Source organism: Brachionichthys hirsutus, chromosome 16 (assembly GCF_040956055.1).
Source record: "Brachionichthys hirsutus isolate HB-005 chromosome 16, CSIRO-AGI_Bhir_v1, whole genome shotgun sequence".
NCBI lineage: Eukaryota > Metazoa > Chordata > Actinopteri > Lophiiformes > Brachionichthyidae > Brachionichthys > Brachionichthys hirsutus.
In genome coordinates this window covers 922,403-948,665 of record NC_090912.1, presented here as the reverse complement: position 1 = coordinate 948,665, position 26,263 = coordinate 922,403, and the positions used below count along the sequence as shown (strand labels likewise).

The window sequence follows — 26,263 nt, the reverse complement described above, 5'->3', positions numbered from 1 at the left end:
ATGGACAACAATGTCACTCTGGGAAGGAAATGATGTTTTTACAACGTTTAACACATTTCTAACAAGCCAAAAATACAAATGAGTCGTAAAAACAGCTGATCGCAACGTTTAAACTGCGTCACCAAACTTCAAACAGTTTCCTAAAAGGTTCTGGGAACTGAAACATTTACAGCAAATAATCAACCAAACAGTCAAAAAGAAGCTTCCGGGGTTTGTTTTTGGCGACCAGGCAGCCAATGAATGACCGCGGCAACCGAAGACTCGTCATAAACCGGATGTGAGTGCTTCATAATTCCTTTTTATGAAGGCCTAAAACAGGAAGTGTAGATTTTCTCGCCTTAGGATGAACGCCACAGTCCGGATTTTTATTTGCTATACTGGTGACGTCACAGAAATGCCAGCTGTTCCTGACATAGCTTCCTCAGCACATCTCCAGTGACACTGCGGAGCCATGTAATCAGCAGATGCCACCGGTATGACATCATCCTCACGCCCCGCCTTTGGTGCCAATCTGAGCCTCTAATCTTCTATTTGAGTTTTTTGTGTGTTTTTTTTACACGTATGACCCGAATTAAAACTTCTGTGATTGATTGACATTCCTTATCTTTGGAACCAGTTAACCAACAAATAGAAGACTAAGATATTTTGTACCCATAAAACTAAGTTTTATCTGAAACTACTGATACATGCTACTGTACTGCATTACTTTATGATGTGGGTTTTTATACATATAAAACTCAAATGTAAAAAGCGTAAAGAGGCACAGATAATTGTACAAATATGTCCCCTTCATCATTCCGTATGTTCAATCTGTCCATCTGGAACTCTTAAAGCCGCGCCTGTCCTCACACCTGGGTGACCAGAGGTTCTCTGAGGTAGAAGTTCATCCCTCTCTGACCACCGACTTCCTGTCCGGCACACAAACCGGCCAGGAGAGTCCCGTTGAGCGGGGGGCAGATGCTCCCGGTGTTCTGCCCGTACAAGGGAGCGTGATCTCCCCCGAAGTCAGGCCCGCCTTCCCCTCCTTCTTCGTCCTCCTCATCGGTGTCGTCCTCTCCGTCCTTCTCCCAGACCGACGTGGCGACGTGGCTGTACTGGGTCGTGTCCTCGCACTCCATCTCGCGGTGGTAAAAGTAGCTGAAATTGGACACGATGACGGGAACTGGCAAAGAGATGGTGAGGACGCCGGCAATGGCGCACATAGAGCCCACCAACTTCCCCCCCACCGTCTCCGGGTACATGTCCCCGTATCCGACGGTCGTCATGGACACCACGGCCCACCAGAACGCCTCGGGGATGCTGGTGAATGCCGTGTCGGGACTGTCCACCTCAGCAAAATAGGCAGCACTGGAGAAGAGAATGACTCCAATGAAGAGGAAGAAGATCAGCAGGGCCAGCTCTCTGAGGCTGGCCTTCAGAGTCTGGCCCAGGATCTGGAGCCCCTTGGAGTGGCGAGAAAGCTTGAAGATCCGAAAGACCCTCACCAGCCTGATGACCCGGATCAGGGCCAGGGACACGGACGGCTGGGAGCCCTTGTCCTTCGCCAGCTCCGTGCCAAGGGTGACGAAGTAAGGAATGATGGCGAAGAAGTCGATGGTGTTCATCACGTCTTTGAAGAAGTGCACCTTGCTCGGCGCGCAGGTGAAGCGCACGATGAGTTCGAAGGAGAACCAGCAGATGCAGATCGTCTCCACGATGAAGAAGGGGTCCTGGAAGGGGGTGAAGCCGGACGGGATGGTGACGTTTTCATTGGGGTTGGTGGGGTGGGGCACGACGGTGGATTGCTGCAAGGGGAGAAGAACAAAAGGTCAGAGGTCATGGACCGGTGATACCCCGCTAGCTTCACGCCCCGCTCCGTGGACCGGTGATACCCCGCTAGCTTCACGCCCCGCTCCGTGGACCGGTGATACCCCGCTAGCTTCACGCCCCGCTCCGTGGACCGGTGATACCCCGCTAGCTTCTGCCCCGCTCCGTGGACCGGTGATACCCCGCTAGCTTCACGCCCCGCTCCGTGGACCGGTGATACCCCGCTAGCTTCACGCCCCGCTCCGTGGACCGGTGATACCCCGCTAGCTTCTGCCCCGCTCCGTGGACCGGTGATACCCCGCTAGCTTCACGCCCCGCTCCGTGGACCGGTGATACCCCGCTAGCTTCACGCCCCGCTCCGTGGACCGGTGATACCCCGCTAGCTTCACGCCCCGCTCCGTGGACCGGTGATACCCCGCTAGCTACACGCCCCGCTCCGTGGACCGGTGATACCCCGCTAGCTTCACGCCCCGCTCCGTGGACCGGTGATACCCCGCTAGCTTCACGCCCGTCTCCATTTTCACTCAGTGAATGAATTCGTTGTTCTATATTTAACAAAATCACACCGTTCCGGTGACGCTGGGTTCCGTTACCGCGGCACGGCCGCGCTATTTGACACATCATCCGACCCGGTTGCTTTCCCTCCCAGGTAGGGGGTGAATGTCTGAACTGACTTGGCATCAGCGTCTGTTATCTCCGGAGCCTCTGATGGCGTCCGGCACACGTTGTCCCCGACGCCCCGCGTGTCTTCTATGTTTGAGTCTATTTTTAGCAGCAGCTCCTTAACTGCTCGCATTTTAGTTTTCCCAAACAACGGAAGTTTTAAAAAAGACATCCTTCTAATAATATGCGTCAACGGGTTTAACCTGAAGATTTATTCTTAGCCTTTAGCCGCGCTTTAGCCGCGCTTTCCCGCGAGACCGCCCTCTGGCGACCTTCCTGCTGTGTCTTTCATCTGAATGACATCAATGTTTTTTTTTTGGTAATAGCTAATCCAATTTTTCAAGACATTAACCACAAACATTGAATCCTATCCATCCGAGGCCGGCCTCCACCCGAGCCGACGCCAGGCTAAATTCATTTTCCCCGGGTGTCATCAGAAAGGTCGATCTGATCCGCGTCTCGCTTCCGTCCTGTTTTCGGCGTCCCGCCGGTGACTCGTGGTGTTTATTGGTGCAAACATTTGTTTATAGGTTGATGTGCTCTTCGGTTCGTCCGTCCTCTATATATAACCCGTCCAGTCTGCAGGGAGTAACGTGAGACGGGCTCGTCTCCTTCCCTTCCCTCCTCCCTGGACTCTTCACCTCCGACTCCGTCCTCCCTCCCTCTCTGTCCCCCCCTCTTTTCTCAGTACTTTTGGACTAACCGGTCCATCTTAATGCACTTGTTGGCTCAGCCGCTCGTCTCTAAGTGGCCAACAAAGCCTATCTGAGCGTAAACCTCCAGCCGACCAGCGGTTTAACGGCCCCGCTTCATTCCTCCCCCTCCACACGTCCTCCTCCCTTCCCCTCCTTTCCAGGTGTTTTTTGGGGGACGGATTGTCCCCTCCATCGTCTCCCTTCCGGCCACTTCCTTCCTGTCACTCATCAAAGGACCGTGCAACCCGTCCTCACCTCCCTCTTTTCCTTCTCATTTCTGAACTCGGGCAGCGTCTCCAGGCAGAAGATGAGGATGGAGATGACGATGACCAGGACGCTGATGATGGCGATGATCCGCGCCCCGCTGGAGGACTCGGGGTACTCGAACAGCATCCAGAGGCGGCGCTGCAAGTCGTTGGTGGGCAACGGTCTCTCCTCTTCCTTGGCGAAGCCTTCGTCCGCCTTGTAGCGGTCGATGACCTCGTCCCCGAGCTCGTAGAAGCGCAGCTCCTCCAGGAACATGTCCAGGGGGACGTTGGCGGGCCTCCGCAGCCGCCCGCCCGACTGGTAGAAGTACAGGATGGCATCGAAGCAGACCCGGCTCCGGTCCAGGAAGAGCTCGTTCCTCAAAGGGTCGAAGTAGCGAAGGCGCCGCCGGGGGTCGCCCAGCAGGGAGTCCGGGAACTGGCCGAGGGTCCTCAGCTGCGTTTCGTAGCGCATCCCTGACACGTTGATGGCGAGGCGTTCGGCCACAGCCCAACCGCTCCTCCAGCGACAGCCACGCTTCGCCTTCCTGGCCCCCCTGCCGGGCTGCTTCTCGCCGATCTCCTTCTCCAGCTTGTTGTGTTTGTCTTTGCTCTGCTTATTTTCGTCGCTGGCCTCCTCGGCTTTCGGTTTGTCTTTTGTCTGTCCTCCTCCTTCCTCTCCTCCCGGCCCTCCTCCCGTGTCGTGATCAGGCATCTCCCTTCGGCGACTTCCTTCGCTTTCTTCTGGAGGAAGCGCAATTTTTTTTACGTTTGCAAAGGAGAGCGACAAGATAGAGAAAAAGATGAGCAGCAATTCGATGAGTCGGAGTGAACGGGCTGAATTTACACCAACAAACTATTTATGGCCGTGGCAAAATCACTCAACGTTCGTTTTATTTGATTCATTTTTTTTTGTTGGTTCATAAAATTTTGTTATTTTTTAATTCCTGCATTGATTTTAAATTTAATACAGGAATTAAATAAATTATTTGATTATTTTAAATTAAATGAGATGTTAAATTATTACACTTAAATCAGCACCGAGTGCTAAGCTGAATGTCTCTAAATACTTCTAAATGGTTCTAACGGCATTTAAAACATGTTCTGCGTGTACTTTTACACAGAGAACCTCATTTCGTGTTTCTTTTGCTGTCATGACTTGTGTTGTGTTAATCGTCCTCACAAACCACCTTATTCAGTCACACGTTGCTATGACGTCATGCAAGAAGCTCGGCGCATGCAGACTCTCACCCGCTTCTGACCGCTCCCAGCGCTCCCAGCGCTCCCAGCACAGACTCGGTCTCCCCTCCTCTCACCCGTCCAGCTCCTCGCAGGTTTCCTTGTGCGCTGACCTCATTCAGAGACGGTTTGTATGTCCAGACGACTCCTCCTCTCCCCGTCCGCATCATTCATGTGTCTGTTTTGGGTGGGGGGGGGGGGGGCGTTAATCTGCTGAAGTTAAGATAGTTCAACTTGTTTGGGGGTCTTCACTTTGGGAATGCTGTCGGGCAGAAACCTAATCTTTGATCCTCGGATCCTCCAAATCCCCGGTAACTCTTCCCGTCGGCCTTTTAAACCCCCCCCCCCCCCCCCCCCCCCGCTCAGATTTAAGCATGCTGTAAGAAAGGGAAGGCGGTTATACAAGACACAACCACGAAATCTACACTGAAGTGTTTCTGATTGGCAGAGATTGAACCGCCGCATTTAGAACCAGGAGGGGAAAATGTGTGTGCGCTTTAAATAAAGAACGCAGGAAGAGGCGGGATCATCTTTATTAATGAATTAATAACGAAAGACCGGAAACTATCTGTGACTTGTTAATGTTAATCTGGAGCAACGACAAAATACACAACTTCACACGAGGAGGTTCTGTTTCTGACTGCGTTGTTGTTGTTGTTTGCTTTTTGTGTGTGTGTGTGTGTGTGTGCAGGATTCTGGAAAAGCTGCTGAAGATGGGTCGAACTTTGATCCCATGAAATTTCGAGAGTGATCCAGATTCCCGTCCGGATATAAAACAATCGGGATTTTCACATTTCATTTATAATGGAGGCTTTAAAAAAACAAAAAAAAACCCAATCTTGTCATAAAGGGGTCTGATGTTGTCTTCTGGTTCTGATCCAGAATGAGGTCAGGAAAAAAATATTACATTTGAACATTAAAACTCAATTTATGGATTCAAGAATCAGTTAAAAATAAACTCTGATTCACATTGACTTTTCATGGTTGGTGTATAAAGACACCAAGAACAATCTAGAACCTTTTGGTGATGATCCAGATCACCATGTGGACGGTGCCGATCCAGTTCGAGGGGAATGAGCTGCTTGGCGGAGGTTTGTGCTCTCCTAATTCTTTCAACTTCTTGAAGGAGAGACGGTGTAATCTGAGATACGGGTCACTATCCCAGCTGGGAGCGAGGTGGGACACACCCAGGACAAGTCACCAGTTCATCGCAGGACCAAAATACAGACAGCGCGCACCTGAACAGGGACCCAAACCCTGGACCCTGAGATTAAAAGCCTGATGCTCTACCGACTGAGCTATCCAGGCTCTGAGAGACTTACTTTTTTTTACGCCAATTTGTTGAACCTTGAACCAGACAAAAGAAATTCGAGACATCTATTTTGCTTTGTTTAGCTGCGTAATGAAGTTTGTTGCAAAACAAGATAGCTGCTAGCCGCTATGTGAGAACAGAGAGCGGCCTCGCTTCTCACAGGCACACCTGCACTGTGTGTGTGGGTGGGTGGGGGTTCACATAGAGGGCGCTATAGCGACTGAGTCAACGATGAACAAAATCTTTAAAATAATTATTTTCCCTTAGAGATAAAAAGAAAGTCTATAATGTACAGTGTTTATTTTTGGCATCCATGTTATATTATGAATGCTAATGTTAGGCTAACCAATGGTAATTGGTCAGTTAACATTTATTGATGTTTATTTATGGACATTGTTCCCTGAAGTTTCCTGGAGTCTTGCTATTTAATCGAATTAGCCAAGAGGCCCGTCTTGTGACGTCACGACAAAAACCAGAACGGCATTTCACTGCGGTTAAAGCCAGGAGAGAAACAAAATCTAATTTAAATAGATGTATTTAAATAAAGTTTATGTATCTACTAACTATATAAATTATTCATGAATCTCGCAGAACGTTTTCCCAACGCTCTTATTTTCGTGACTCCAGAGACTCTCATTCATTTTGAACTGCGTCGCGAGTAGTTCACGGACAATCCGGAAATTACAGCTTCATTCTAGGACTCCGATTAAATATAGCCTCACGCCACTGATGTCTTAGCTACTATTAATAAGCTTGTTCTGTGGAAATTCCCTTTTAATTTAATAAGTTATAATAACCGGGTTTTTAATATTTATTCACAGTTTGCCTCGTTAATTTCTCCTTTCCAATTCCCCAACCGTGACCTGTAAATTCCCAAAGGTTCCGGGAGCACTTGAACGCATCTGGACGCATCTCGGCTGCTCATTATAATTTTTGGTTAAACTTTTTTTTTTCACGCCAGTCTGTTGATCCTTGAACCAGACAAACGGAACTCGGGAGTGCTCGTGTCCCTCCACGCAGCACCGGGAAGCGGCCAACATGTCAACGCGATACCTGGACAAAGTCGTGATGGTCACCGGAGGATCCACCGGGATCGGCAGAGGCATTGTCAAAGTGTTTGGTATCTTTATTTGTTTTATTATAATATAGAAACACAATTGGATATCTCTCATTTATCTGTGAGCAGATCTGAAACGGAATATTTTGCTTTATTTTTATTTCATTTTGTTTTAGTGGAGAATGGTGCCATGGTGATGTTCTGTGCAAAACCAGGTCAGTAACAACAAAAGCCCCCCGTTATTGGTTGAATTGTGTTTATTGTAAATTCGTTAGATTTAAATGTAATCAATCATCTTCACCCTCTCGGTGTCGCAGACTCGGGGGGCGAGGAGCTGGAGGCGAGCCTGAACCGAACCGGGCCCGGCTCCTGTAAATTTGTCGTTCTCGATGCCACCAAAGAGGATGACCTGCAGGTGAGGCTCCTCCGCGCACGCTGCGTGCGTGTCGCTGGACAGGTTGTGCTGGTAAATGTCAATTATTTCAGCGTCAATCACCAGCCTGCAAATATTGACACAGACTAACCTGCAGTTTCAGTAAACCGCCATTGTCTGCTCATTAAGTATTCACAATAGCTGCTCATTAAGTATTCACAATATGTAGTTTTCCCGTGTGTTTTCTTTAGGGGTTAATCTGCTCTATTCGGAAATCCTCACCTGTCCTGGTTTAGGGGGCGTGGCTTCGCAGCCTGTCTTGCGTAAAGGTGTTTCCGAATAAAACCAGTGTTGCCGGTTACGCAGGTGTAAATTCCTCCTCACACGAATAATCCCTGAAATGTCTGCTGCTGTAAAAAGAAATGTATCCTGGTGACGTAGGACACACTCAGGTGAGTCCTGCAGGATTCAAATAAACTTTATTGTTACCCGCCTAACACAACAACATTACCTCTTTCTTTCTTTCTGTGTCTGCCTGTCTGTCTGTCTCTCTGTCTGCCTGTCTGTCTGTCTCTCTGCCTGTCCCTGTCTGTCTGTCTGCCTGCCTGCCTCTCTGTCTGTCTGTCTGTCTGCCTGTCTCTCTGTCTGTCTGCCTGCCTGTCTCTCTGTCTCTCTGCCTGTCTCTCTGTCTGTCTGCCTGTCTGTCTGCCTGTCTGCCTGTCTTTGCACAGACTTTCGTTGCCATGACAGTGAAACAGTTTGGCCACATCGACTGCCTCGTCAACAACGTGGGCTGGCGTGAGTTATTGATCCTTCCCTTAATAATCCAGGGCTAGCCTTTCGATGCTACGTGCTAACTTCCTGTCCTCTTTGTTTCAGATCCTCCTGACAAATCTATCGACGACACGACCAAAGAGGAATTCCAATCCCTGCTGAATCTGAACCTCGTCAGCTACTTCTTGACCTCGAAAGTAAAGACAAATGAAAAAGACAAAAGACGATCCTTTCTTTATAACTGCCTCATAAATGTGGGGAAACAGATGCTCTTTCTTTCATTTAGATTTTTTTATTACATGATGACTGAATATTTTTTATACGATTGTTTTCTTTAATTTCAGATTTAGCCATGACCAAATATTGGAGAAACTCTGTTTACACCATTCAAATCAATTTGTTTGTCTTTCACAAACGGAAAACCTTAAATCGAAATTTGTAAATGTAAATGTTAATGTTAAAATATTTAAATTCAGACTTCGCGAAATATCCACTGGTGGATTCACCGGCTGATTATGGACGTATTGATTTCCTCACACACCTTCAGACACATGGCATGTTCAGGATCTCTGATATTGAGGTCTCACTCTGTCTCCAGTTCGCGCTGCCGCACCTCCGACTGCGTCAGGGGAACATCATTAATGTCGCCAGCCTCGTCGCCTCCATCGGTCAGAAGGACTCGGTGACGTACGTCGCCACCAAGGTGAGGTCACCCTCCGGGCAGCGCGTTTACCTGCCGACCGTAAAGGTGTAATCCAAGCCTCTGTCTCCAAGGGCGCGATCGTGTCCATGACCAAGGCGATGGCTGTGGACGAGAGTCGGCACAACGTGCGCGTGAACAGGTGAGTCAGAATGGTTTCTGAGTCCAGTCCGGTTCCTTCGATTATCGATCGGACACATTGGAAGGTGAAGGGTTAACATTAGCGCCGTGCGGAGTCGGTTCCAGATGTTCGGATCAGAATCGATGCTCCAGATGTTGCGTCTCGTCGCTGCAGCATCTCTCCGAGTTGCGTGATGACGCCTCTGCTTGAAGAATTGGCGGGACTGCATGACGACGCCGCTGCTGCCATGACGTCAATGGAGAAGTGTCAGGTCAGCCTCCGCGGAAGCTTCAGTCAATATTGATCATGAAACAGCCGAGATGAAAAACGTCTCCATTTGCTGGAGGATTCAATAAATACAGACGATAACTCCCGAGTCACCGCGTCGACCGTCGTTTTCCTTCCTGGCAGCTGATTGGTCGCGTCGGGACCGAGGCTGAATGCGGATTGGCTGCCCTGTTCCTCGCCGCCGACGCAACCTTCATCACCGGGACCGACCTGCTGCTGACCGGAGGAGCTGAACTCAACTACGGGATCAAGAGTCAGATCCCGTCCTGACCGCGTCCCGGGAAAACGATCCACGGGAAAGATTTAAGAGATTCCATCCATAACTTCAAATCCTTTTTGATTAAAGTCAAGTTGATTTACTTGATTTGATTAAACAAATAACGCAAATAAGTACAAAAGAGAATAAAAACTGTTGGTTTGAGGAGTTACAGGTTTGAAAAGCAATAAAAAGGCTTTTGTACATGAATGGATATTTTTTGTTGTAATGACATTCATTATGAGTGCCTCTCTGTGGTTTTTGAAGTCAGACCAAAAGTATTTCCGAATATGAGTCAAACTTTAAACTATTATTCTCACACGGGGCTTTCGTTTTATTTCATCTTTTTTTTTTGGTGATGTTTAGAGAACACGCAGACACCAGAGGATCATTTTAAACTCTTTATCCTTTAAAGGTTTATTATTCTCTTCATATTAGATATTTGATCTGCCAACAGAAAATATAAACGCTAAATGCTAAACAGTGCGTGACGGAAAGATGATTGTTTTGTTCAGTATTTTCATTTATATATATATATAAAACCTGAAGAAATTTAAGAGTTTTATTTTTTATATATTTTTTGGAACAAATTGAAATACAGATTTACAGTCAGGATAACAAATATAGAAACAACATTTACAGATACCGTGGGGATATGTAAGCACAAGTACAACCAGAAATAAAAACAATTAAATTCAGTTTATAAATCCAGGAATTTAGGTCAGCCTGCAGTTTCACCGAAGCAGCCAGGCCCACGCCACGCCTCTCCCACTGACCAATCACCATCGACCTGGACGACCTTGCTCAACCTGCCTTTTTCTCTTCGCCGGTGTCAGCCAATCAGATGTGAGGGTTTTTTCCACACCCCCTACTACTTCCTGATTGGGATTTAGAATTTAATATCGAATGTCATTTTCCGCGAAGGAAACTTTTTAGCTTTAAAAAAAACTAAAAACAGTAATTAAAAATTAACAATTTATAAAGCAGCCAAGGTACGTTAATGTTTAATGAAGGAATAAGAGCCTAACACGGTTTAGTTATTTTTCTCTTTTCGCCGTCTCGTCTCTCAAGCCGGAACTCCAGCCGACTCGGTCGTTGTTTCCACACGAACACAGACTCCCGTTTATCCTCGGTGCGCAGAGGAGATGGCAGCCTTTCGAACAGTGAGTCCGGTAATTAACGAAGGACTGATTACGATGTCAATGATTCACTAATCGTCACTGATCGATTAATAATTACACCTAAATTAGAGATAGATTGGCCGGTTATGACCGAGAGACATCAAGTAGTCGCGAGGAGGAGGCAAAACATTACCGGGTGGAGAGGTCCTCAACCAAACTCCATTCAGAAACCTGGGAAAAAATGTTTTTTAAGGTTTTCAGCGGACATATCGGATCATAAAACGCGGAACGAGGCTTTATTGAAGGTATCGCGGTTCGATAAAGTAATCGGCTAACATCCAGTTAACACGTTTGGCTTTATACTTCCTGCAGACGCAAACCTCTTCAGTATAAAACTTGTGACGATCTATTTGTAGTGACTCAAATCGTTTCCGGTGCTGATGCTAACGTCTGGGATAAATGCTAATTTAATGCTAACATTTACTGAATAATCCTGAATTATGTTTTTATTCCGGGCGTGACGTCGAGGATTAAATCTCCTGTGACGCGTTTTCACATCGACCCACTGATTGTTCGCAATAAAAGCGACTTTTGCGTCATCGATTCGTCACAACCCTGGAATTTAATTTACCGTCATCGCACCGCTCCTGATGAGGGAAGCGGCTAAATAACGACCTGCGCGTTCTTCATCGTTAGCTTCGGTGTACCGAACCGAACCGAACCCAACCGGGTGAACGGTCACCGGGTGTGCGCGCGTTTGACCTCCAGTGTCTGCTCGCCTTTGGCCCGCCTCCCGGCTCCCGTCGCGGGTTTATAGCATTCCTCATCCTGATTACAGCGCAGCACCAGCTGTGTCCTCCAGGCAGGGACACGCAGACACACACACACACACACACACAGACACACACACACACACACACACGCACGCACACACACACGTCCCTGCAGGACGACTGGGAGGGACGTGTCCATCGTGATGTCCTGCTGTCGTGTCTTGCAGATCCTCCATGGACGTCTCGCTCAGCTCCCCCCCTTGTCCTTCAGGTTCCTGCGGTTTTCCAGCTCCTTCAAGGTAACCGGGGGGGGGTTACGTCTCCGGGTCAGGGGTCACTTCCTCCCTCTGCCCCCCCCCCCCCCCCTCGCTCTCTGCTTGTTATTTCATTCTCATTAATTGTCCAATTTTGCCGATGTTTCCGATGTCCCCGTGTCTCCGTGTCCCCGTGTCTCTGTGTCTCCGATGTCTCCGTGTCTCCGTGTCTCCGTGGCGCTCGACTAATCGTCCTTTTTTTAAAAGCATGCTCCGACAATCACGAAGCTTTAAAAATGGTTGGTCCGTCCGCCGCCCGCTCTGCCCCCCCCTGCTTCTGTTTCTCCCCCCCCCCCGCCTCAGGCGGCGGACCTCGTCATCGAGCGCAGCGCGGCGCCGAAGCCGAGGCCCGACCCGTCCACGCTGGTGTTCGGGAAGCATTTCTCCGACCACATGTTGACCGTCGACTGGACGGATGCGGGCGGATGGGAGACTCCTCGCATCCGACCGTTCCAGAACCTGTCGCTGCATCCCGCCAGCTCCGCCCTGCACTACTCCATAGAGGTGAGGGGTCGGGCCGGGTCGTCGGCAGAATGGCTGGGAAACCGTTTGACCCCCCCCCCCCCCCCCCCCCCGTCAGCTGTTTGAAGGGATGAAGGCGTTCCGTGGCGTCGACAACAGCATCCGTCTGTTCAGACCGATGCTGAACATGGAGCGGATGCATCGGAGCGCCGACAGAAGCTGCCTCCCGGTCAGTGCGCCCCCCCCCCGGCTCCGCCCCCCCATCCTGTTACAGACCTGACCGCTCTTCGTCTGCAGCTGTTCGATAAAGGCGAGCTGCTGGCGTGCATCCGGCAGCTGGTGGCGCTGGATCAGGAGTGGGTTCCCTACTCGCTGGACGCCAGCCTCTACATCCGACCCACCTTCATCGGCACGGAGGTGAGCCGCCGCCGGCGCCGGCGCCCCGGATCGGGCCGATGCACTGACGCCCCGTCTCTTCCTCCTCCAGCCGTCCCTCGGCGTGTCCCGGGCGGGGAAGGCGCTTCTCTTCGTCATCGTCGGCCCGGTCGGCCCGTACTTTGCCACGGGGTCGTTCAGTCCCGTGTCTCTGCTGGCGGACCCGGCGTTCGTCCGGGCGTGGCGGGGGGGCGTCGGCGCCTACAAGGTGGGAGGGTGAGGTTCGACTCTTTTCATTTCCTGCGCTGCCTTTAGAAAAGCTAATCGCAAAGTAAATGCGGGATTCTTATCGGCGAGCCTGAATGTGAGGCCCCTCCCCCTCCTCCTTCGACTCCTCCCCCTGCAGTAACTACGGGCCCACGATAGCGGTCCAGAACGAGGCGGTGAAACGCGGCTGTCAGCAGGTCCTCTGGCTCTACGGCGAGGAGGAGCAGATCACCGAGGTCGGCACCATGAACCTCTTCATCTACATGACCAACGAGGAAGGAGGTCAGACTCCTCCCCCAACCCGAAAACTCCACCCACTCCAGCTGGGATGACATCATCCGGCTCGGCGACGTGGCTGCTACGCTAACACGGTTAGCATGTATTGTGTGTGTGTGTGTGTGTGTCCGCAGAGAGAGAGCTGATCACCCCCCCTCTGGATGGAATGATCCTCCCAGGAGTCACCAGGCAGTCTCTGCTGGACCTGGCCAGAACCTGGGTGAGAGCCGGACCGGGTCAGGACGGCATTATGGGATGTGAACGCATCGTCAGTGACTGTTCGTGTCCCCGTCAGGGCGAGTTCTCGGTGACGGAGCGGACCATGGACATGAGGGAGGTGCTGCGCCTCCTGGAGGCCGGGCGGGTCCTGGAGGTGTTCGGAGCCGGGACGGCCTGCGTGGTGTGTCCCGTGGGAAGCCTCCTCTACAAGGGGAAGGTAGGAGCGCTGGCTTTCGATGGCTCCACAAGGGGGCGGTATAGTAAACGATTGTAAATCTTATATCTTCCCTTCCGTTCTCGCAGAAGTACGAGGTCCCGACGATGCAGAACGGGCCGGACCTGGCCAAGAGGTTCTACAAAGAGCTGACGGACATTCAGGTGAGCTCGGCCACGACCAGCCGCTGCACGGTGGCGCCGCCCGGTGGCGCGAACGGGGAAGGCTCTGGCTCCTCATTTATGTTCTTATTTATATGCCTTTATTTTGAAACTCCCTTCTTGTCCTTGTCCCTGCAGTATGGACGCACGGCCAGTGAATGGGCGCCGCTGGTGTAAACAGAGCACCAGCCCCCCCCCCCACACACACAAGCCGCTGCTTCGACGGTTCCTCCCGCCGTCGGACATTCCCATCCGATCATGACCCAAACGTTCCCGGCGGGAGGAACAACGTCGGGACGGAAGAGCCAAAGCGGCGGGAGCCTTTTTTTTTATTGTTAGTCACAAATGATCTTCCGCGATTTTCATGTTGCGTTCAAAGAAAACCGGAACAAACTGACACGTTTTAGGTGAGAGGTGTAAAATGTCTAATATTTATTGTCTGCTTGAACCCGTCGGAGACGGTTTAGGAGCTGATCTCCGGTCAGCTGTAGCGCCTCTGAACGCAGCGCGCCGCGGTTGGTTACTGTCGTAGCACGTGATGACGTCACGGACACAGACCCGGTTCTGCTGTTGCGTTGGTCCGTTCAGAACAAAAGAGGAAGAGGATGGCCTTCATCTGACAGATGCGTTTCAGAGGATTTTAGGGGTTTTGGGTTTTTATAGAATTCCGCTGTCTTCCAGAGTTACTGATGATGTCCTTTGTGTTTCATGTCCCGTCCCGTCTGTGTCCTCCGCCGCCCTTCAGCCAGATTATTTGTGTTTTTAGGGGTGCTTTTGTCAGGTTCGGTTTTATTTTATTCTTCCGCCTGTTACTTTCTCCCGTTTTGTAGTTACAATAAACCCGATCCGAGTAGCGCTGCTTTCACTTGTTCGTTTTTTTTAACCCGGTTTCCTGGAGTTGAGGATAAAAATGAACAAAAATGAAAGAGCGTCCGCTCAGACGGTACGAACTTTCAACAAGACTTTTGACCCGAGCTTGTTGCCGTAGCAGTCTAGAACCACCGAGGCATTTTATTTCAATTCGTTGTTCCCCGTGGACCGCTGCTGTCCTGCGTTTGAACCGGGAACATCTGGATCTCTGCGTGTCCCGTTTGACATCCGGACTCGGAACGGTAAACGTTTGATCCTCCAACACGAGAATAAAAGAGCCGACAGCGGAAATGCGTTTTTAGACTTTTATTAGTGAAACAGTGAAGTTAGAATCGGAGCTTCTGGAAGAACCATTTGTTTTTGCCCGTCTTGTACCTGAGGAGAGACAAAAACAATGTTCTGGCGACACATGTAGAAAGTAAACGGTGAGAGCATCCGGAGAGCCGCGCCGGGGAACCTCACCTCTCCTCAAACTTGACCTTGGCCTCTCGCCTGGCTTTGCGTTTGAGCGCGGGATCCCTGAAGACGTCCTTGTTGACGACGGTTTTGTCCAGAGGAATGTCCACGGAGTACCTGCAGGAGACGCCGGAGAGCGTCAGAACCGTTTGCTTCCACCGCAGAACCGCTCCGCTACAGACCCCGCCCTCTCACCTGGTGGGCATCAGGTGGTTGTAGTTGAACACCTTGACGAAGGCCTTGATCTTGGACCTCTTGGCGATCTTCTTCTTGCCCATGGTGGTGGTCACCTTGCGGGGGTAGCGGTCGATGCCGGCGACCAGAGCGTGGCTGTAGGGACGGTCGGCCGTGCCGTCGTCGATGTTCTGCAGATAAACGGTGACGTTGCTGGAGCAGGAACCGACGAGCAACGGAACAACCGACGGACCGACCGACGGACCGCCTTACCTTCACGATGACAGCCTTGCGACCGGCGTAGCGTCCCGCCAGCACCATCACCACCTTCCCAGGCTTCATGAATTTGCCCATTTCTGACGAAAAGAGGGGGAAACGTCACCAACGTGGATTCAGTACGTCAGTGACGTCAGTAAAATCAACCCGACAGAGACCCGTTCGCAATTTAATCAGGGCTTCCAGCTCTTTGATGCCCGACCAGCCGGCTAGCTTAGCATTAGCCTCCAGTAAGTTACGCGTTTCTCCATGGCAACGTCACATTGCCGAATGTCGCCGAAGGTCGCGTCGCATTTCACGTCGCGTTTCAGAGGAACAACCCTCCCCATCTCCGACGGGACGCCGCCATGTTGAAGCTAGCCCGACGGAGAAGTGCCGCGCTAAGCGCCGCTTTCCTCCCTCCGTCGCGTTCGAACGGCCATAAATAACAGGCGGATGTTAAATAAAGCGGCGACGGCTCGAAGCTCGGCGCGACACGAACACACCGGGCGGACAGATTCAGCGCGATGGCCGAAGATTCCGGGACGGAAACCAGACCCACCGATGCTACTCCGCGGCCGCCGCTAACAGGAAAGGAAGCCGAGGAGGCTTCCGTCAACTTTGACCCCGCAGATTCAGCACGACACTTCCGGGTATAATTTTAAGGAGTCGCGACTTTTCTTTTTTTTTTTTTATAGAAAACATTTATAAAGCGGTTACTGCTAAAGAGTTTTCAACGAAAAATAAAATTAAAAAATATAATTACACAACCTTTAATGTCGGAAAGCTCTTTGTTGCATTTATTCCAGAAATGTTTTTTAATTGCCTTTCAGACGTAGACGTGAACAATCCAGCCATTTTTATGCATTTAAAATTTTATTCAACAAATGCGACATTTGTAAAAATAAAAACATAAATTAAGATTTTTCTGTCTGTTCACAAACGTTATTTCTCCAGTCTCATAATCAGCACATCTGTTAAAAACAATTACAATTCACATTTCCCAATACAGTATAATTATTGATTAATGCAATGAAATAAAGATAAAATACAATAAATAGGATCATTTTAAAAGTTCAGTGTAGCAGCTACTTCGTTTTCTGAAATGTTCCACCGTTCCAGAGTCGAGCTAAAAGATGCTATCCAATAAATAAAAGACTTCTAACATAAATCACAACAAAACATCACAAATATGGGGGTAATAGGAATTCAGCATATTTACTAAATAAATATTTCCAATCACACAGGAAATCAGGTTTGTATCGCAGGGAGTGTGAATGGTTCATGACTATTTTTTTATTCGACCTTTATTTATTTTGGTAAAGCCGATTGATAACCGATTCTCATTTACAACAACGACCTGGACGAGAGGCAGCAACAGGTACAATACTAAAAACCGCAGACAACCACTGACACAGAAATAAAACGTTCTTTGTTTTAGTTTCGCCTGTAAAATGGAGATGACATCACCACCGCCCAGGATTGGAAGGAGTATGGGAGTATTTAAGAACATTTGGTGCGCTCCATTTCTTGTGAGGAGTTTAATATAATAAAATACAATCCTTATTTGCCTCTTAATATTCTCTGCGTGTCAACATAAACGTCCTCGCGTGCCCCCCTGGTCTAGACGTATATAAAGCCGTGTCAGAAGAGGGTCGGACCCAGGATAGATCCCTGAGGAACACCGTGGCTACCGGTTGAGAAGCAGATTGGTAACCTCCCACACGTCCGACCGTAAATCCATCTGCTACAAACGACATGCTAAAAGTTGAAATCCGTAACAGAAGAACGGAGCGGCGCCAACGCTAACGGGCTCATTGTTTAACCTCCTGGATCGTTTCCGTTAACGCCCTGCCGGCTGCATAGATCAGGGCGCTGCCATGCACAGGGGGCGGGGGCAAAGGTCAGGAAGCTGAGGTCACCTCCGTCTGGCATTCGAGCAACATAAATCCACCGCCGCGCAGACGAGCAGCGTGAACAACCTTCCGGCGCGCGGCGTTTCCGTCTCCTCCCTCAGAACGCGTCCTTGATGTTCTTCAGCTGCCGCACAGCCAGGTCCACCGGCAGGTCGAACTTGAGGTGGCTGATGCGCCCCAGGACTCGCATGGCGCCCTCGAAGCCGGTCTGGGCCATGTAGCTCCAGCGCTGGTAGTGGGGCTGGATCAGGGCGCTGGACTTGACCAGCAGGTTGAGCCACGACACCAGGCGCTGCTCGTTCAGCGCCATGCACACCAGCGCCTTGAGCTCGGTGTCCGGCCCCCGTTTGTAGCGTCCGTGCTCCTTCAGCACGGTGTGAACGGCCCACAGCAGAGACTGCTTGGGCGTGACGGTCACCGCCCCCCCCCCCACCGGCAGGCCGAAGGACTGCGACAGCTGCCGCGCCGGCGACTCCACGAACGCCTTCCCGTTCTTGGAGTGGTAGAACTGAACGAAGAGTTCCCAGGGGTGCATGGCCTGGGGGGCCGGCCTGTAGGGCAGCAGGCAGGAGATGGGGGCCAGAACCAGGCTCGCGGTCTGGGAGGGGGCGAACAGGCCGTGAGCCAGCAGGTCTTTCAGCGCGAGCGCCAGCTCCTTCCTCACGGCCGCGGTCAGCTCGTCCCGAGGCCCCAGCGCCGCGTCGCTGGTGTAGTTGACCACGTGTTCCGTGGGGGGCTGCCTGCAGGAGCCCAGAACCCGCACCTTGTCCACGGCGGCCTCCAGGCGCTGCAGGAGGGGCCCGTAGTCCTGCCCCGCCCACTCCTGCGGCCACACGCTTTGGTGAAGGCGCCCCGGGGCGCAGCCGAACTGGCTCACGGCGAAGATCTGCAGCACGGCGAGGGCCTTCTGGACCAGACGCAGGCCGGTCTCTCGCATCTTCTGGGCCTGCTCGGGGTCGCCTGCAGGGAGGGGGGGGGAGGGATTAAACCGGGCCGGGCGGCGCCTCCTTCACAGCCCCGACATAAATCTATCATTCAGCGTTCACAGCTTTAGCTCAGGAGCTAAACAGCAAAACCAGGACCGATGTGGACGAAGACGGAACCGTGACCCAAACTCTTCATCAGAAAACGTCGTCTACTTCAGTCGGAACAAACAGGAAGTCGCTGCGGCGCCGACGCCACACACGAACGTCTCCCGTCTCGTCGTCTGACCCGACTGACCTCTCGTCTTCCCTCCCGGGGTTCTGGTTCTGGTTCTGGTTCCTGCTGCTTGCGGCTGCTGGCTGTGGGCCCCGTCCGATAAGAGCGGATTCCCCACCTCGTCTGAGAGAAGAAAAGCAAAGTTAGTCCTCGAGGCGTAAGTTACACCCCCCCCGGGTTCAGCGCACCCTGGATGAAGTCGATGAACATCTCCAGGTCTCGGATCTGGGTTTTCAGCTGCTCCACCAGCTGCTCTTTGACCCGGGCGGGGTTGACGATCTGAGCGATGGCGGCGTCCACCCTCTGTCGCAGCTCCTCTGGCGTCAGGTTGCCGATGTCCTCGTTCAGGTTCACGTCCAGCTTCTTGATCAGCTCATCAATGATGACCTGGGAGGTATGAGATACCTTTAGTTTCAGGTCAGCGACTCCTCGACCCGGCGCCGGCTCCTCCCACCTTCTGCCTCTCCATGACGACGGCCTGCGGCAGCGAGTCGTAGCTGCCCTCCTGGTAGGCGAAGCGCTCCAGATCATCCAGCTGAGTCTTCAGCTGCAAGATGAGATCCTTCTGTTTCTCCCGCTGAGCCTCCAGGCGCTCCCTCTTCTCCCGCTCCGTCTGACGGCAGACAGGAAGTGACAACACAGGAAATAGTTTCCTCCCTGGGGGGTGGGGGGGTTCTCAGACGGGAGAGAAGCGACACGAAGCGACCGTGAGGACGGGGAATAACATGGGCGTGGCCTCCAACAGGGGCGGGGCCAGAGCAGGTCGCTTCATTCCCATTTTGAACGTTACCACAGTGAAAAACAACAACAATTTTAAAAAAATCACGACGTTTTGCCTCGAGAATATGTTAAATTAATCAAAATAGTCGAGGTTTTATTTTCTATTGATTAACAAATCATTTTTAAGTAAAAGACGGAAACGCACGAAGCAGATTTAAACGGCACGGAGGGCAGCCGGTGACCCCCGAGGCCGGTTCCGGCTCCGGCTGTCATGGCGGCGGAGCCTCACCGAGTTCTCCAGCTGCTGCGCGTCCAGCGCCCTGCAGCCCACCACATGCGGGCACCCCCCGAACGCGAACTCCTCCAGCTCGACCAGCATCCTCTCCTTCTCCTCGCTCTGGGCGTGGACGACCTGCTTCAGGCGGAACTGAACCTGGGCGAAGTGCGAGGTGAGGGCGAGGAGCGACGAGTTCAGCAGGGCCTGCTCGTCCTCCAGCTTCTCCAGCCTAGCGGACATCTCCTCCTCGGTGGCCGAGGAAGAGCCCCTCTGCTTCGGCTGGCCGGCGGCCCCGCTCCCGGTCTCCTCCTCGGGACTGGCGACAGCGCCCACCGGTGCCCAACGCTCGCCCGCCCCGGCGCAGGCGGCCTCGCTGTCCGAGGCTGACAGCTCCTCCGTGGACATTTTGGATCTTCCTTCAGCGGCTTATCTTCGTCGCCAGTTCGAAAACACGCCGTTAATGTACTTTATTCTGCTGCGCAGACAGAAAAGGCTCAACGGTGTACTGCCATCTTGAAAAGGATGAGTCATACGGCAATCGGATGACGTCACATGCTGCGTTCGGGTACATCGGACGAATGTGAAGCGAAGCTTCGACTCGTACAAAATAGTTTGTTGTGGTCACGTGACTTTGTTTTCAAAGTGCAGCGGAAAGTCACAACGAGTCACTTATGTGACGTCATATCCAGAACGTCGTGGGTTATGATGTAATATGTTTGCCCTGCTAATGAATTAGCGATGCTGCTGAGCAGAAAAAAAAAACCTCAGTTTTGAACAACGTCGGAGCAATTTAACTGGGCGTGCACCAGGGGGCGGCAAAGCGCAGCAGCACAGGGGGGCGGGACCACGCGGATGACGTCGCTTCCGTAATGAGGTCTGCGACGCACCACCTCTGGTCGGTGTGATAAACACTTTACTGCGGGAACGCGATAGCAGGCTGGCCGCGGCGTCGGCTCACCGACGGACGTCGAACGTGGCGGAGCGTCGTCAACGTGACCGGAATGCATGAAGCCGCAACTGTTTCACAACGACCCGGTCAGCGCCATTAAAACGTGAGGAACAATTAGCTTTATGCGCAGAGTAGCTACCGAGCTAGCCAGCCAGCTAGCTAGCTAGGTGGCTACCAGGTGAATTGCGTTCCAGTGTTGACAGCGAAGCTGCTTTGACCCAGTGTGTGTAATGAATTACGGACTTGGCGACCTCCCCCCCCCCCCCCTTAGATCAATCGTATTATTATCTTAAATGTGTTTGCTTTTTGATCTATATCATCTAACGGTACACGATGTCCTAACTTAAAATGTGCTGTGAGGTTTAGCTCGAGTTCGGCTCGATAAAAGCTGCTGTAAAACACCTTTACGTAAAGGTGCGTCCCCGAGGAGACGCGAGTGTCTTCCCCACCGCGTTGTGTGATGCTTAAAACGTTTTTAGGACGTGTATCATCTCGGGCTGGGCCCCCCCGGGGCTGGGGGGGGGGGGGGTCATGCACGTCAGAGATAAGTCGCAACCGTCTCATTTAAACCGGTTTGGACGGCGTTTACATTGAGCCTCTATGCTAGCTCTGATGGCCCTATCCGGGATGCTAGCATTAGCATTATAGTTTCATATAGCAGCTCTCAGCAGCCGACATGTTGTTTTTGTCTCTCTACCACTCTCTCTGGTTCTGTCCAAGGGTTCTGCCTGTTAAAGGGAACTTTTTCCTTGCCCCTGTCTCCAAAGTTCTTGCTCTCATGGGTCGAGTTGGGTTCTGTCTTTCCCCGCTTCGCCTGTGAAGTGCCTTTAGATGGCTCTCTGTTGTGTGAGGATAAACTTCCGTTCATGCTAACGGTTTGCTGTTTGAAGGAGAGTCTGACCTTGACCTTTGGTCTGGAAGGTGGGCAGGATGGGGGAGCATCCCGGCAGCCGGCCCAGGCTTCCCATCTCTCCGGTGCAGCAGATGATGGCTTCCAGCACGGGGGCCCTCTTTACATCTCTATTTGGTAAGATGGCGGAAACCTTCGCGTGAAGAGTTGAAAGGTCAGCCCGAGTCACTGAATCTTTGCTCTCCAGTCACGCCGCTGGACGTCGTGAAGATCCGGCTGCAGTCTCAACACGCCCCCTTCCATCGAGGTACGACGGGGATCTCGTGTTCTGTGGTTTCGTGGCGGCGGCGTGTCCCGGTGCTTCTGCGGCTGCACTAAACCCGTTTCCCCGGCGCCCTGCGTACTTCCCCTTTCTCTCAATCCTCCCTGCCTTTTGCTTCCTTCCGTAGCGTTAGCTTCTGAATCAGCGCCGTGGGACGGCGTCATCCGCCGTTCAAAGTGTGAGTACGTGAGCTGCATGAGATAAACGTGCACCTGTTTGAGCGACCGCATGCTAACGCTAACGCTAGCGGGTGCATTTCGTGCCGCTCCTTGTTGATCTATTTGTTTAACATTGAACGCTTATTTCTGACCTCCAGCTGCTTTTGCAACAGATTTCAGCTCCTCTTTAACCGTCTGTTCGTTTCACCAACGTTAAACTCTAACTGGGGTCACCTGAGTCCGACTCCGCCCCCGACTCCGCCCCCGCCGCCGCCCCGGTCCGTGTCTCCGTGTGTTTATTCACACCGACGCCGCCTGGACTCCGGACAGTTCACGGTCCAGCGCGTTGTTAACGAACGGCCACTCCCGGAGACGATAAAAGCAGGCGGCTGAGTGGGGGCGGAGCTTGTGTTCACCGGTTGCTGTCATGGGATGTCTCCCTCACAGGGAAGTGTTTCCTGTACTGCAACGGGCTGATGGATCACGTCTACGTGTGTCAGAACGGAACCGGTTGCAGCAGCTGGTTCAAGGCACAAACCCACTTCAGCGGCACGCTAGTGAGTCCCCGGGCAGCTCCGCTTGGACGTCCCGGCGGCGAGACGCCGTCCCGGCAGCGAGACGCCCTCCTGACTGCGTTTCTTTGCTTTTTTCAGGACGCTTTTGTGAAAATCGTCCGACACGAAGGGATGGCGTCGCTGTGGAGCGGCCTGCCACCGACGCTGTGAGTGTCTGACCGGGCTCTAAGGGGGCGGGATGATGGTGATGGTGATGATGATGATGGTGTGCGTGCGTGTGCGTGTGTGCGCAGGGTCATGGCTATACCTTCCACCGTCATCTACTTCACCTCCTACGACCAGTTTCAGGACTTCCTGAGAGGCGGTCTCGGCGTTCGGAGCAGCGTCAGCCCGCTTTTAGCCGGAGCCGTGGCGAGATGTGAGCGTTACGGCGCCGGGGGGGGGGGGTGTTGAACCGTGTTCATGGTGTTACCGACGCCCTGTGTGTGTGTGCGTGTGTCGCAGTGGCCGCCGTGACCGTCATCAGCCCCCTGGAGCTGATCAGGACGAAGATGCAGTCCCGCCGGCTGCCTTACGGCGAGCTGTCGGGCTGCATCCGGTCCGCCGTCAACCAGGACGGCCTTCTGTCCCTGTGGAGGGGGTGGGGCCCCACCGTCCTCAGAGACGTCCCCTTCTCTGGTGAGAGAGCGACACGCCGTGGAAGGGAAGGCGGCGCGGTGGAGTAACGTAACCCCCCCCTCCCCCCCCCTTGTGTTCCAGCGCTCTACTGGTTCAGCTACGAGCTGGTGAAGTCCAGGCTCTGTGAGGAGCGTCGATTGACCCAAACCAACTTCTCCATCAGCTTCACGGCGGGCGCCGCCTCCGGAGCCGTGAGTCTTCCAGACGCTTTTCAGGGTTTCGGACGGCGGGCGGAATTTAAAGCGCTCTGATTGGACGTTTGAATTTACCCTGCTCTGCTTCGGTCCAGATCGCTGCCGTCCTCACGCTGCCGTTTGACGTGGTGAAGACGAGGAGACAGATCCAGCTGGGAGAGATGGATGCGCTGGGAGGTGGGCGGTCCTACTGGGGGGTGGGCGGTCCCACTGGGTGGTGGGCGGTCCCACCGGGAGGTGGGCGGTCCTACTGGGGGGGGGGCGGTCCCACTGGGTGGTGGGCGGTCCCACAGGGAGGTGGGCGGTCCCACCGGGAGGTGGGCGGTCCTACTGGGAGCGGAATGTATGAAGCGTCTTCTTCATCAGGCTTGTCTCTCCTCGCAGCGTCCGTAAAGACGACCTCGTCCACGTGGCACATGATGAGGAGCATTTGGGCGGAGCTGGGCTACAGGGGTCTTTTTGCAGGTAATTATTTCGCCTCTTCTCCACATATCGGCGCCGTTTTTAGATTTGCTGTCGTGTTTCTCACGAGCACGTCCTGCCCAGCGGACCTGAACCGCCGTCCTGCTCGTTGTTTGCTTTCGGCCTTTAGCTGTGCGCTCCTTCGTTTGTCTCCAGCAGGCCACCGTACCGAACAAACCACCTGCTCTCCTTTCCTCCAGGTTTCCTGCCCAGAGTGATCAAAGTGGCTCCGGCCTGTGCCATCATGATCAGCACCTACGAGTTCGGAAAGGCTTTCTTCAGGGAGAGGAACCAGGATTGAGCCCGACCGGGTCTCTGGGCGTTTCCCAGGACTTCCTGGACCAGACCGGAGGTTGTTGGTTCGGTCGAGCACATTGTGATGAGACTAGTTCCGCAGGTACATTCCTGATTTGATGGGACAGCTGGGATGACCTGGATCAAACCGCCGGGAATGTTGGGAATGATCTGCGGTTGTTTGTTCTGAAACTGGAACCCTCTGGAGGCCCGACGCCTGAGGAACATGTCCTCTTACCTGTAATGTTGTAAGCAGCTGCTGGGGGGGGGGGGGGTCCACTTCAGCCGGAGCTGAATCCACATAAGCTGGTCCTCCGTGTAAGACTTAATTACGTGACGTTTGCTGAACTTCCTATTTTGTGCTTGTCGTGTGAAACAGGTTAAGAGACTTTCAAGCACTTCAGGAGAAATTTCTTCAACTGCTGCATGACATTTCCTATTTTATGATATTGATGTTTTATAATGTATGAACACTGGAAGTGAGGAGTTCAGTTCAAATAAAGGAAAACCTTTAGAACCTTCCCCCTGGTGTGGTTACGACATAAAAAAGTAGTATGTCTGGGGCTCAATAAAGAGGAAGTTGTTTCATCTGTCGTAAAGCAAAACATTGTTTCTTTATAATAAAAGGTCAAATGTTCCCTTTTATCTCAATGAAATTGAAATCTTTATTTTCCTTCTGTCTATTTCTGTAATGAGTTTGTAAATGACTGAAATTATTTAACATTAAATGAATGTTCGTGTTAAATTACGAAATAAAACTACAAATCAATAAAGTGCGCTGTCATACTGTATTTGTATAAACAGCATTTGTTTTGCTTTAAACAGCGGCATCTAGCGGCCGCTGCAATTAATACAACTGGCCGCTGAGTCTCGCGATATTTGAGCAGCTATATAAGCGCCGTCTGACCGACATCCGGTCTCTCTCACTTGGACTGGAGGCGAGATGGTGAGCGATCCGGCTCGCTGGAGCCCGAATCCGGGTTCGATCAGCGGCATCCGTTCTTATTTGTGGGTTTTAGACATTCCGTTAACCTGAGAAGGAGCTTTCATCAAAGCGTAGCACGAATTTAATCGTTATTTGAACCGGATTTGACATTAAGCCGGGTATTCGTGGGAGAACCGCGCCGCTGCTCGCGGTCCAAAAGGAAGTGACGACAGAGGCAGCTGGTTAGACAGTAGTAGAAATGGTTTATATAAGATATCTGTGACGTCAGAATACTTTTATAAAGTGAAACTCCGTTCTGTAGCTTGCGGTGCGAAGCTGAGGCGGCTAGCTAGTGAAGCTAATTTAAGCCGGTTAGCTTAGCACGCACGGCTAACCGCGTCCTCGCCCTCCGCAGTCCCACCGCAAGTTTTCGGCCCCGCGCCACGGATCCTTGGGCTTCCTGCCCCGCAAGAGGAGCCGACGTCACCGCGGGAAGGCGAAGAGCTTCCCCAAGGACGACCCCAGCAAGCCGGTTCACCTGACCGCCTTCCTGGGCTACAAGGCCGGCATGACGCACATCGTCCGTGAGGTGGACCGACCCGGCTCCAGTGAGTTGGTGCTCCCGGGTTCGGGTTTCAGGGTTCTGGGTGTTTTGGTGGTTCTGCCTGTGATGAGCCTCTCGACGGGCGGACATAAAGGGTCTTCCTCCCCCTGATGAAGGTCGAGTACTGAGCGCAGCCCGGCGGCGCCGCCCGACGCTAGCCCCGCCTTTGTGTTCTAAACGGTTTGACCCGTCTCCCCGCAGAGGTGAACAAGAAGGAAGTGGTGGAGGCCGTCACCATCGTGGAGACCCGCCCATGATGGTGGTGGGCGTGGTCGGCTACGTCGGCACCCCCCGCGGGCTGCGCTCCTTCAAGACCATCTTCGCCGAGCACGTCAGCGACGAGTGCAAGCGCCGCTTCTACAAGAACTGGTGAGCCCCCCCCCGGGACGATCCGAGCGGGCGGCGCAGACGTTAGCGGGTCTAACGGTACGGCGCCCCCCTCTGGCAGCTCCGCTCAGGCGCCGCGGGCCCTGATGAGCTCCGGGCTCCTCTGGTCGGCGGAAAGTTCTGCTTAGAAACCGAACCACGAGCCGAAAGCGAGGCGCCGCGTTCTTCCACTGGCCCGGTGTGGCTACGAGGGGCCGGCGCCGACCCACCCACGCCCGCTCTGCTGTGCGCCCCCCCCCCCCCCCCGCCGCAGGTACAAGTCCAAGAAGAAGGCCTTCACCAAATACTGCAAGAAGTGGCAGGACGAGGACGGCAAGAAGCAGCTGGAGAAGGACTTCAGCGCCAT

At 52.6% G+C, this 26,263-nt stretch overlaps 7 protein-coding genes across 9 annotated transcripts; 4 read left to right on the top strand and 3 right to left on the bottom strand.

The window, feature by feature from the left end:
- Positions 1 to 19: 19 nt before the first annotated feature.
- On the bottom strand, positions 20 to 4,954 carry LOC137905880 (potassium voltage-gated channel subfamily A member 7-like). The gene is made up of 3 exons (XM_068750155.1): positions 4,661 to 4,954; positions 3,420 to 4,153; positions 20 to 1,784 (listed from the first exon to the last, which is right to left on the bottom strand). Exons 2-3 carry the CDS (start codon positions 4,122 to 4,124, stop codon positions 846 to 848), a joined length of 1,644 nt encoding a protein of 547 aa, XP_068606256.1. The 5' UTR covers positions 4,125 to 4,153; positions 4,661 to 4,954; the 3' UTR covers positions 20 to 845.
- Positions 4,955 to 6,950: 1,996 nt separating this feature from the next.
- hsd17b14 (hydroxysteroid (17-beta) dehydrogenase 14) lies at positions 6,951 to 9,739 on the top strand. The gene is made up of 9 exons (XM_068750080.1): positions 6,951 to 7,080; positions 7,194 to 7,232; positions 7,335 to 7,432; positions 8,122 to 8,188; positions 8,270 to 8,361; positions 8,763 to 8,867; positions 8,939 to 9,006; positions 9,160 to 9,256; positions 9,397 to 9,739. Exons 1-9 carry the CDS (start codon positions 6,999 to 7,001, stop codon positions 9,541 to 9,543), a joined length of 795 nt encoding a protein of 264 aa, XP_068606181.1. The 5' UTR covers positions 6,951 to 6,998; the 3' UTR covers positions 9,544 to 9,739.
- Positions 9,740 to 10,672: 933 nt separating this feature from the next.
- bcat2 (branched chain amino-acid transaminase 2, mitochondrial) lies at positions 10,673 to 14,564 on the top strand. Of its 2 annotated transcripts, none has more exons than XM_068749472.1 (11): positions 10,673 to 10,692; positions 11,651 to 11,722; positions 12,041 to 12,241; positions 12,318 to 12,428; positions 12,497 to 12,616; positions 12,687 to 12,850; positions 12,981 to 13,123; positions 13,252 to 13,337; positions 13,413 to 13,553; positions 13,640 to 13,714; positions 13,850 to 14,564. In XM_068749472.1, the coding sequence occupies exons 1-11, from the start codon at positions 10,675 to 10,677 to the stop codon at positions 13,886 to 13,888; spliced, it is 1,170 nt and encodes a 389-aa protein (XP_068605573.1). In that variant the 5' UTR covers positions 10,673 to 10,674; the 3' UTR covers positions 13,889 to 14,564. The 2 variants fall into 2 exon arrangements, with proteins under 2 accessions (XP_068605573.1, XP_068605572.1); XM_068749471.1 differs by having other exon boundaries at positions 10,674 to 10,701.
- A 308-nt stretch (positions 14,565 to 14,872) lies between these two features.
- On the bottom strand, positions 14,873 to 16,104 carry rpl27 (ribosomal protein L27). 2 transcript variants are annotated; one of them, XM_068749469.1, is made up of 5 exons: positions 16,029 to 16,104; positions 15,485 to 15,567; positions 15,233 to 15,402; positions 15,044 to 15,154; positions 14,873 to 14,956 (listed from the first exon to the last, which is right to left on the bottom strand). In XM_068749469.1, the coding sequence occupies exons 2-5, from the start codon at positions 15,563 to 15,565 to the stop codon at positions 14,908 to 14,910; spliced, it is 411 nt and encodes a 136-aa protein (XP_068605570.1). In that variant the 5' UTR covers positions 15,566 to 15,567; positions 16,029 to 16,104; the 3' UTR covers positions 14,873 to 14,907. The 2 variants fall into 2 exon arrangements, with proteins under 2 accessions (XP_068605570.1, XP_068605571.1); XM_068749470.1 differs by having other exon boundaries at positions 15,973 to 16,055.
- Positions 16,105 to 16,250: 146 nt separating this feature from the next.
- On the bottom strand, positions 16,251 to 20,084 carry rundc1 (RUN domain containing 1). Its single transcript, XM_068749468.1, has 5 exons — positions 19,592 to 20,084; positions 19,037 to 19,195; positions 18,771 to 18,969; positions 18,604 to 18,705; positions 16,251 to 18,342 (listed from the first exon to the last, which is right to left on the bottom strand). Exons 1-5 carry the CDS (start codon positions 19,982 to 19,984, stop codon positions 17,480 to 17,482), a joined length of 1,716 nt encoding a protein of 571 aa, XP_068605569.1. The 5' UTR covers positions 19,985 to 20,084; the 3' UTR covers positions 16,251 to 17,479.
- A 417-nt stretch (positions 20,085 to 20,501) lies between these two features.
- slc25a39 (solute carrier family 25 member 39) lies at positions 20,502 to 24,767 on the top strand. The gene is made up of 11 exons (XM_068749949.1): positions 20,502 to 20,631; positions 21,419 to 21,555; positions 21,626 to 21,685; positions 22,306 to 22,415; positions 22,512 to 22,579; positions 22,667 to 22,791; positions 22,878 to 23,051; positions 23,133 to 23,242; positions 23,341 to 23,422; positions 23,630 to 23,710; positions 23,908 to 24,767. The coding sequence occupies exons 2-11, from the start codon at positions 21,459 to 21,461 to the stop codon at positions 24,006 to 24,008; spliced, it is 1,008 nt and encodes a 335-aa protein (XP_068606050.1). The 5' UTR covers positions 20,502 to 20,631; positions 21,419 to 21,458; the 3' UTR covers positions 24,009 to 24,767.
- A 166-nt stretch (positions 24,768 to 24,933) lies between these two features.
- Positions 24,934 to 26,156, top strand: rpl3 (ribosomal protein L3). The gene is given in 5 exon segments (XM_068750211.1): positions 24,934 to 24,947; positions 25,342 to 25,534; positions 25,732 to 25,773; positions 25,776 to 25,899; positions 25,979 to 26,156. Coding segments are annotated over 5 exon segments (429 nt in total). The 5' UTR covers positions 24,934 to 24,944; the 3' UTR covers positions 26,046 to 26,156.
- Positions 26,157 to 26,263: the final 107 nt, after the last annotated feature.

Coding starts and splice junctions, on each gene's coding strand:
- LOC137905880 (XM_068750155.1), bottom strand. CDS start 4,124: ATGCCTGATCACGACACGGGAGGAGGGCCGGGAGGAGAGGAAGGAGGA. Junction 1,785..3,419: donor ATGAGAAGGAAAAGAGGGAG/GTGAGGACGGGT, acceptor CTCCCCTTGCAG/CAATCCACCGTCGTGCCCCA.
- bcat2 (XM_068749471.1), top strand. CDS start 10,675: ATGGCAGCCTTTCGAACAGTGAGTCCG. Junction 11,723..12,040: donor GGTTTTCCAGCTCCTTCAAG/GTAACCGGGGGG, acceptor CCCCCGCCTCAG/GCGGCGGACCTCGTCATCGA. Junction 13,554..13,639: donor GCCTCCTCTACAAGGGGAAG/GTAGGAGCGCTG, acceptor CCGTTCTCGCAG/AAGTACGAGGTCCCGACGAT.
- rundc1 (XM_068749468.1), bottom strand. CDS start 19,984: ATGTCCACGGAGGAGCTGTCAGCCTCGGACAGCGAGGCCGCCTGCGCC. Junction 18,970..19,036: donor TCGTCATGGAGAGGCAGAAG/GTGGGAGGAGCC, acceptor CATACCTCCCAG/GTCATCATTGATGAGCTGAT. Junction 18,706..18,770: donor GTTCATCGACTTCATCCAGG/GTGCGCTGAACC, acceptor TTCTTCTCTCAG/ACGAGGTGGGGAATCCGCTC.
- slc25a39 (XM_068749949.1), top strand. CDS start 21,459: ATGGGGGAGCATCCCGGCAGCCGGCCCAGGCTTCCCATCTCTCCGGTG. Junction 21,556..21,625: donor CCTCTTTACATCTCTATTTG/GTAAGATGGCGG, acceptor TTTGCTCTCCAG/TCACGCCGCTGGACGTCGTG. Junction 21,686..22,305: donor ACACGCCCCCTTCCATCGAG/GTACGACGGGGA, acceptor TCTCCCTCACAG/GGAAGTGTTTCCTGTACTGC.
- rpl27 (XM_068749469.1), bottom strand. CDS start 15,565: ATGGGCAAATTCATGAAGCCTGGGAAGGTGGTGATGGTGCTGGCGGGA. Junction 15,403..15,484: donor GCAAGGCTGTCATCGTGAAG/GTAAGGCGGTCC, acceptor GTTTATCTGCAG/AACATCGACGACGGCACGGC. Junction 15,155..15,232: donor AACCACCTGATGCCCACCAG/GTGAGAGGGCGG, acceptor CGTCTCCTGCAG/GTACTCCGTGGACATTCCTC.
- hsd17b14 (XM_068750080.1), top strand. CDS start 6,999: ATGTCAACGCGATACCTGGACAAAGTCGTGATGGTCACCGGAGGATCC. Junction 8,868..8,938: donor TGACGTACGTCGCCACCAAG/GTGAGGTCACCC, acceptor TCTGTCTCCAAG/GGCGCGATCGTGTCCATGAC. Junction 9,007..9,159: donor CACAACGTGCGCGTGAACAG/GTGAGTCAGAAT, acceptor TCGTCGCTGCAG/CATCTCTCCGAGTTGCGTGA.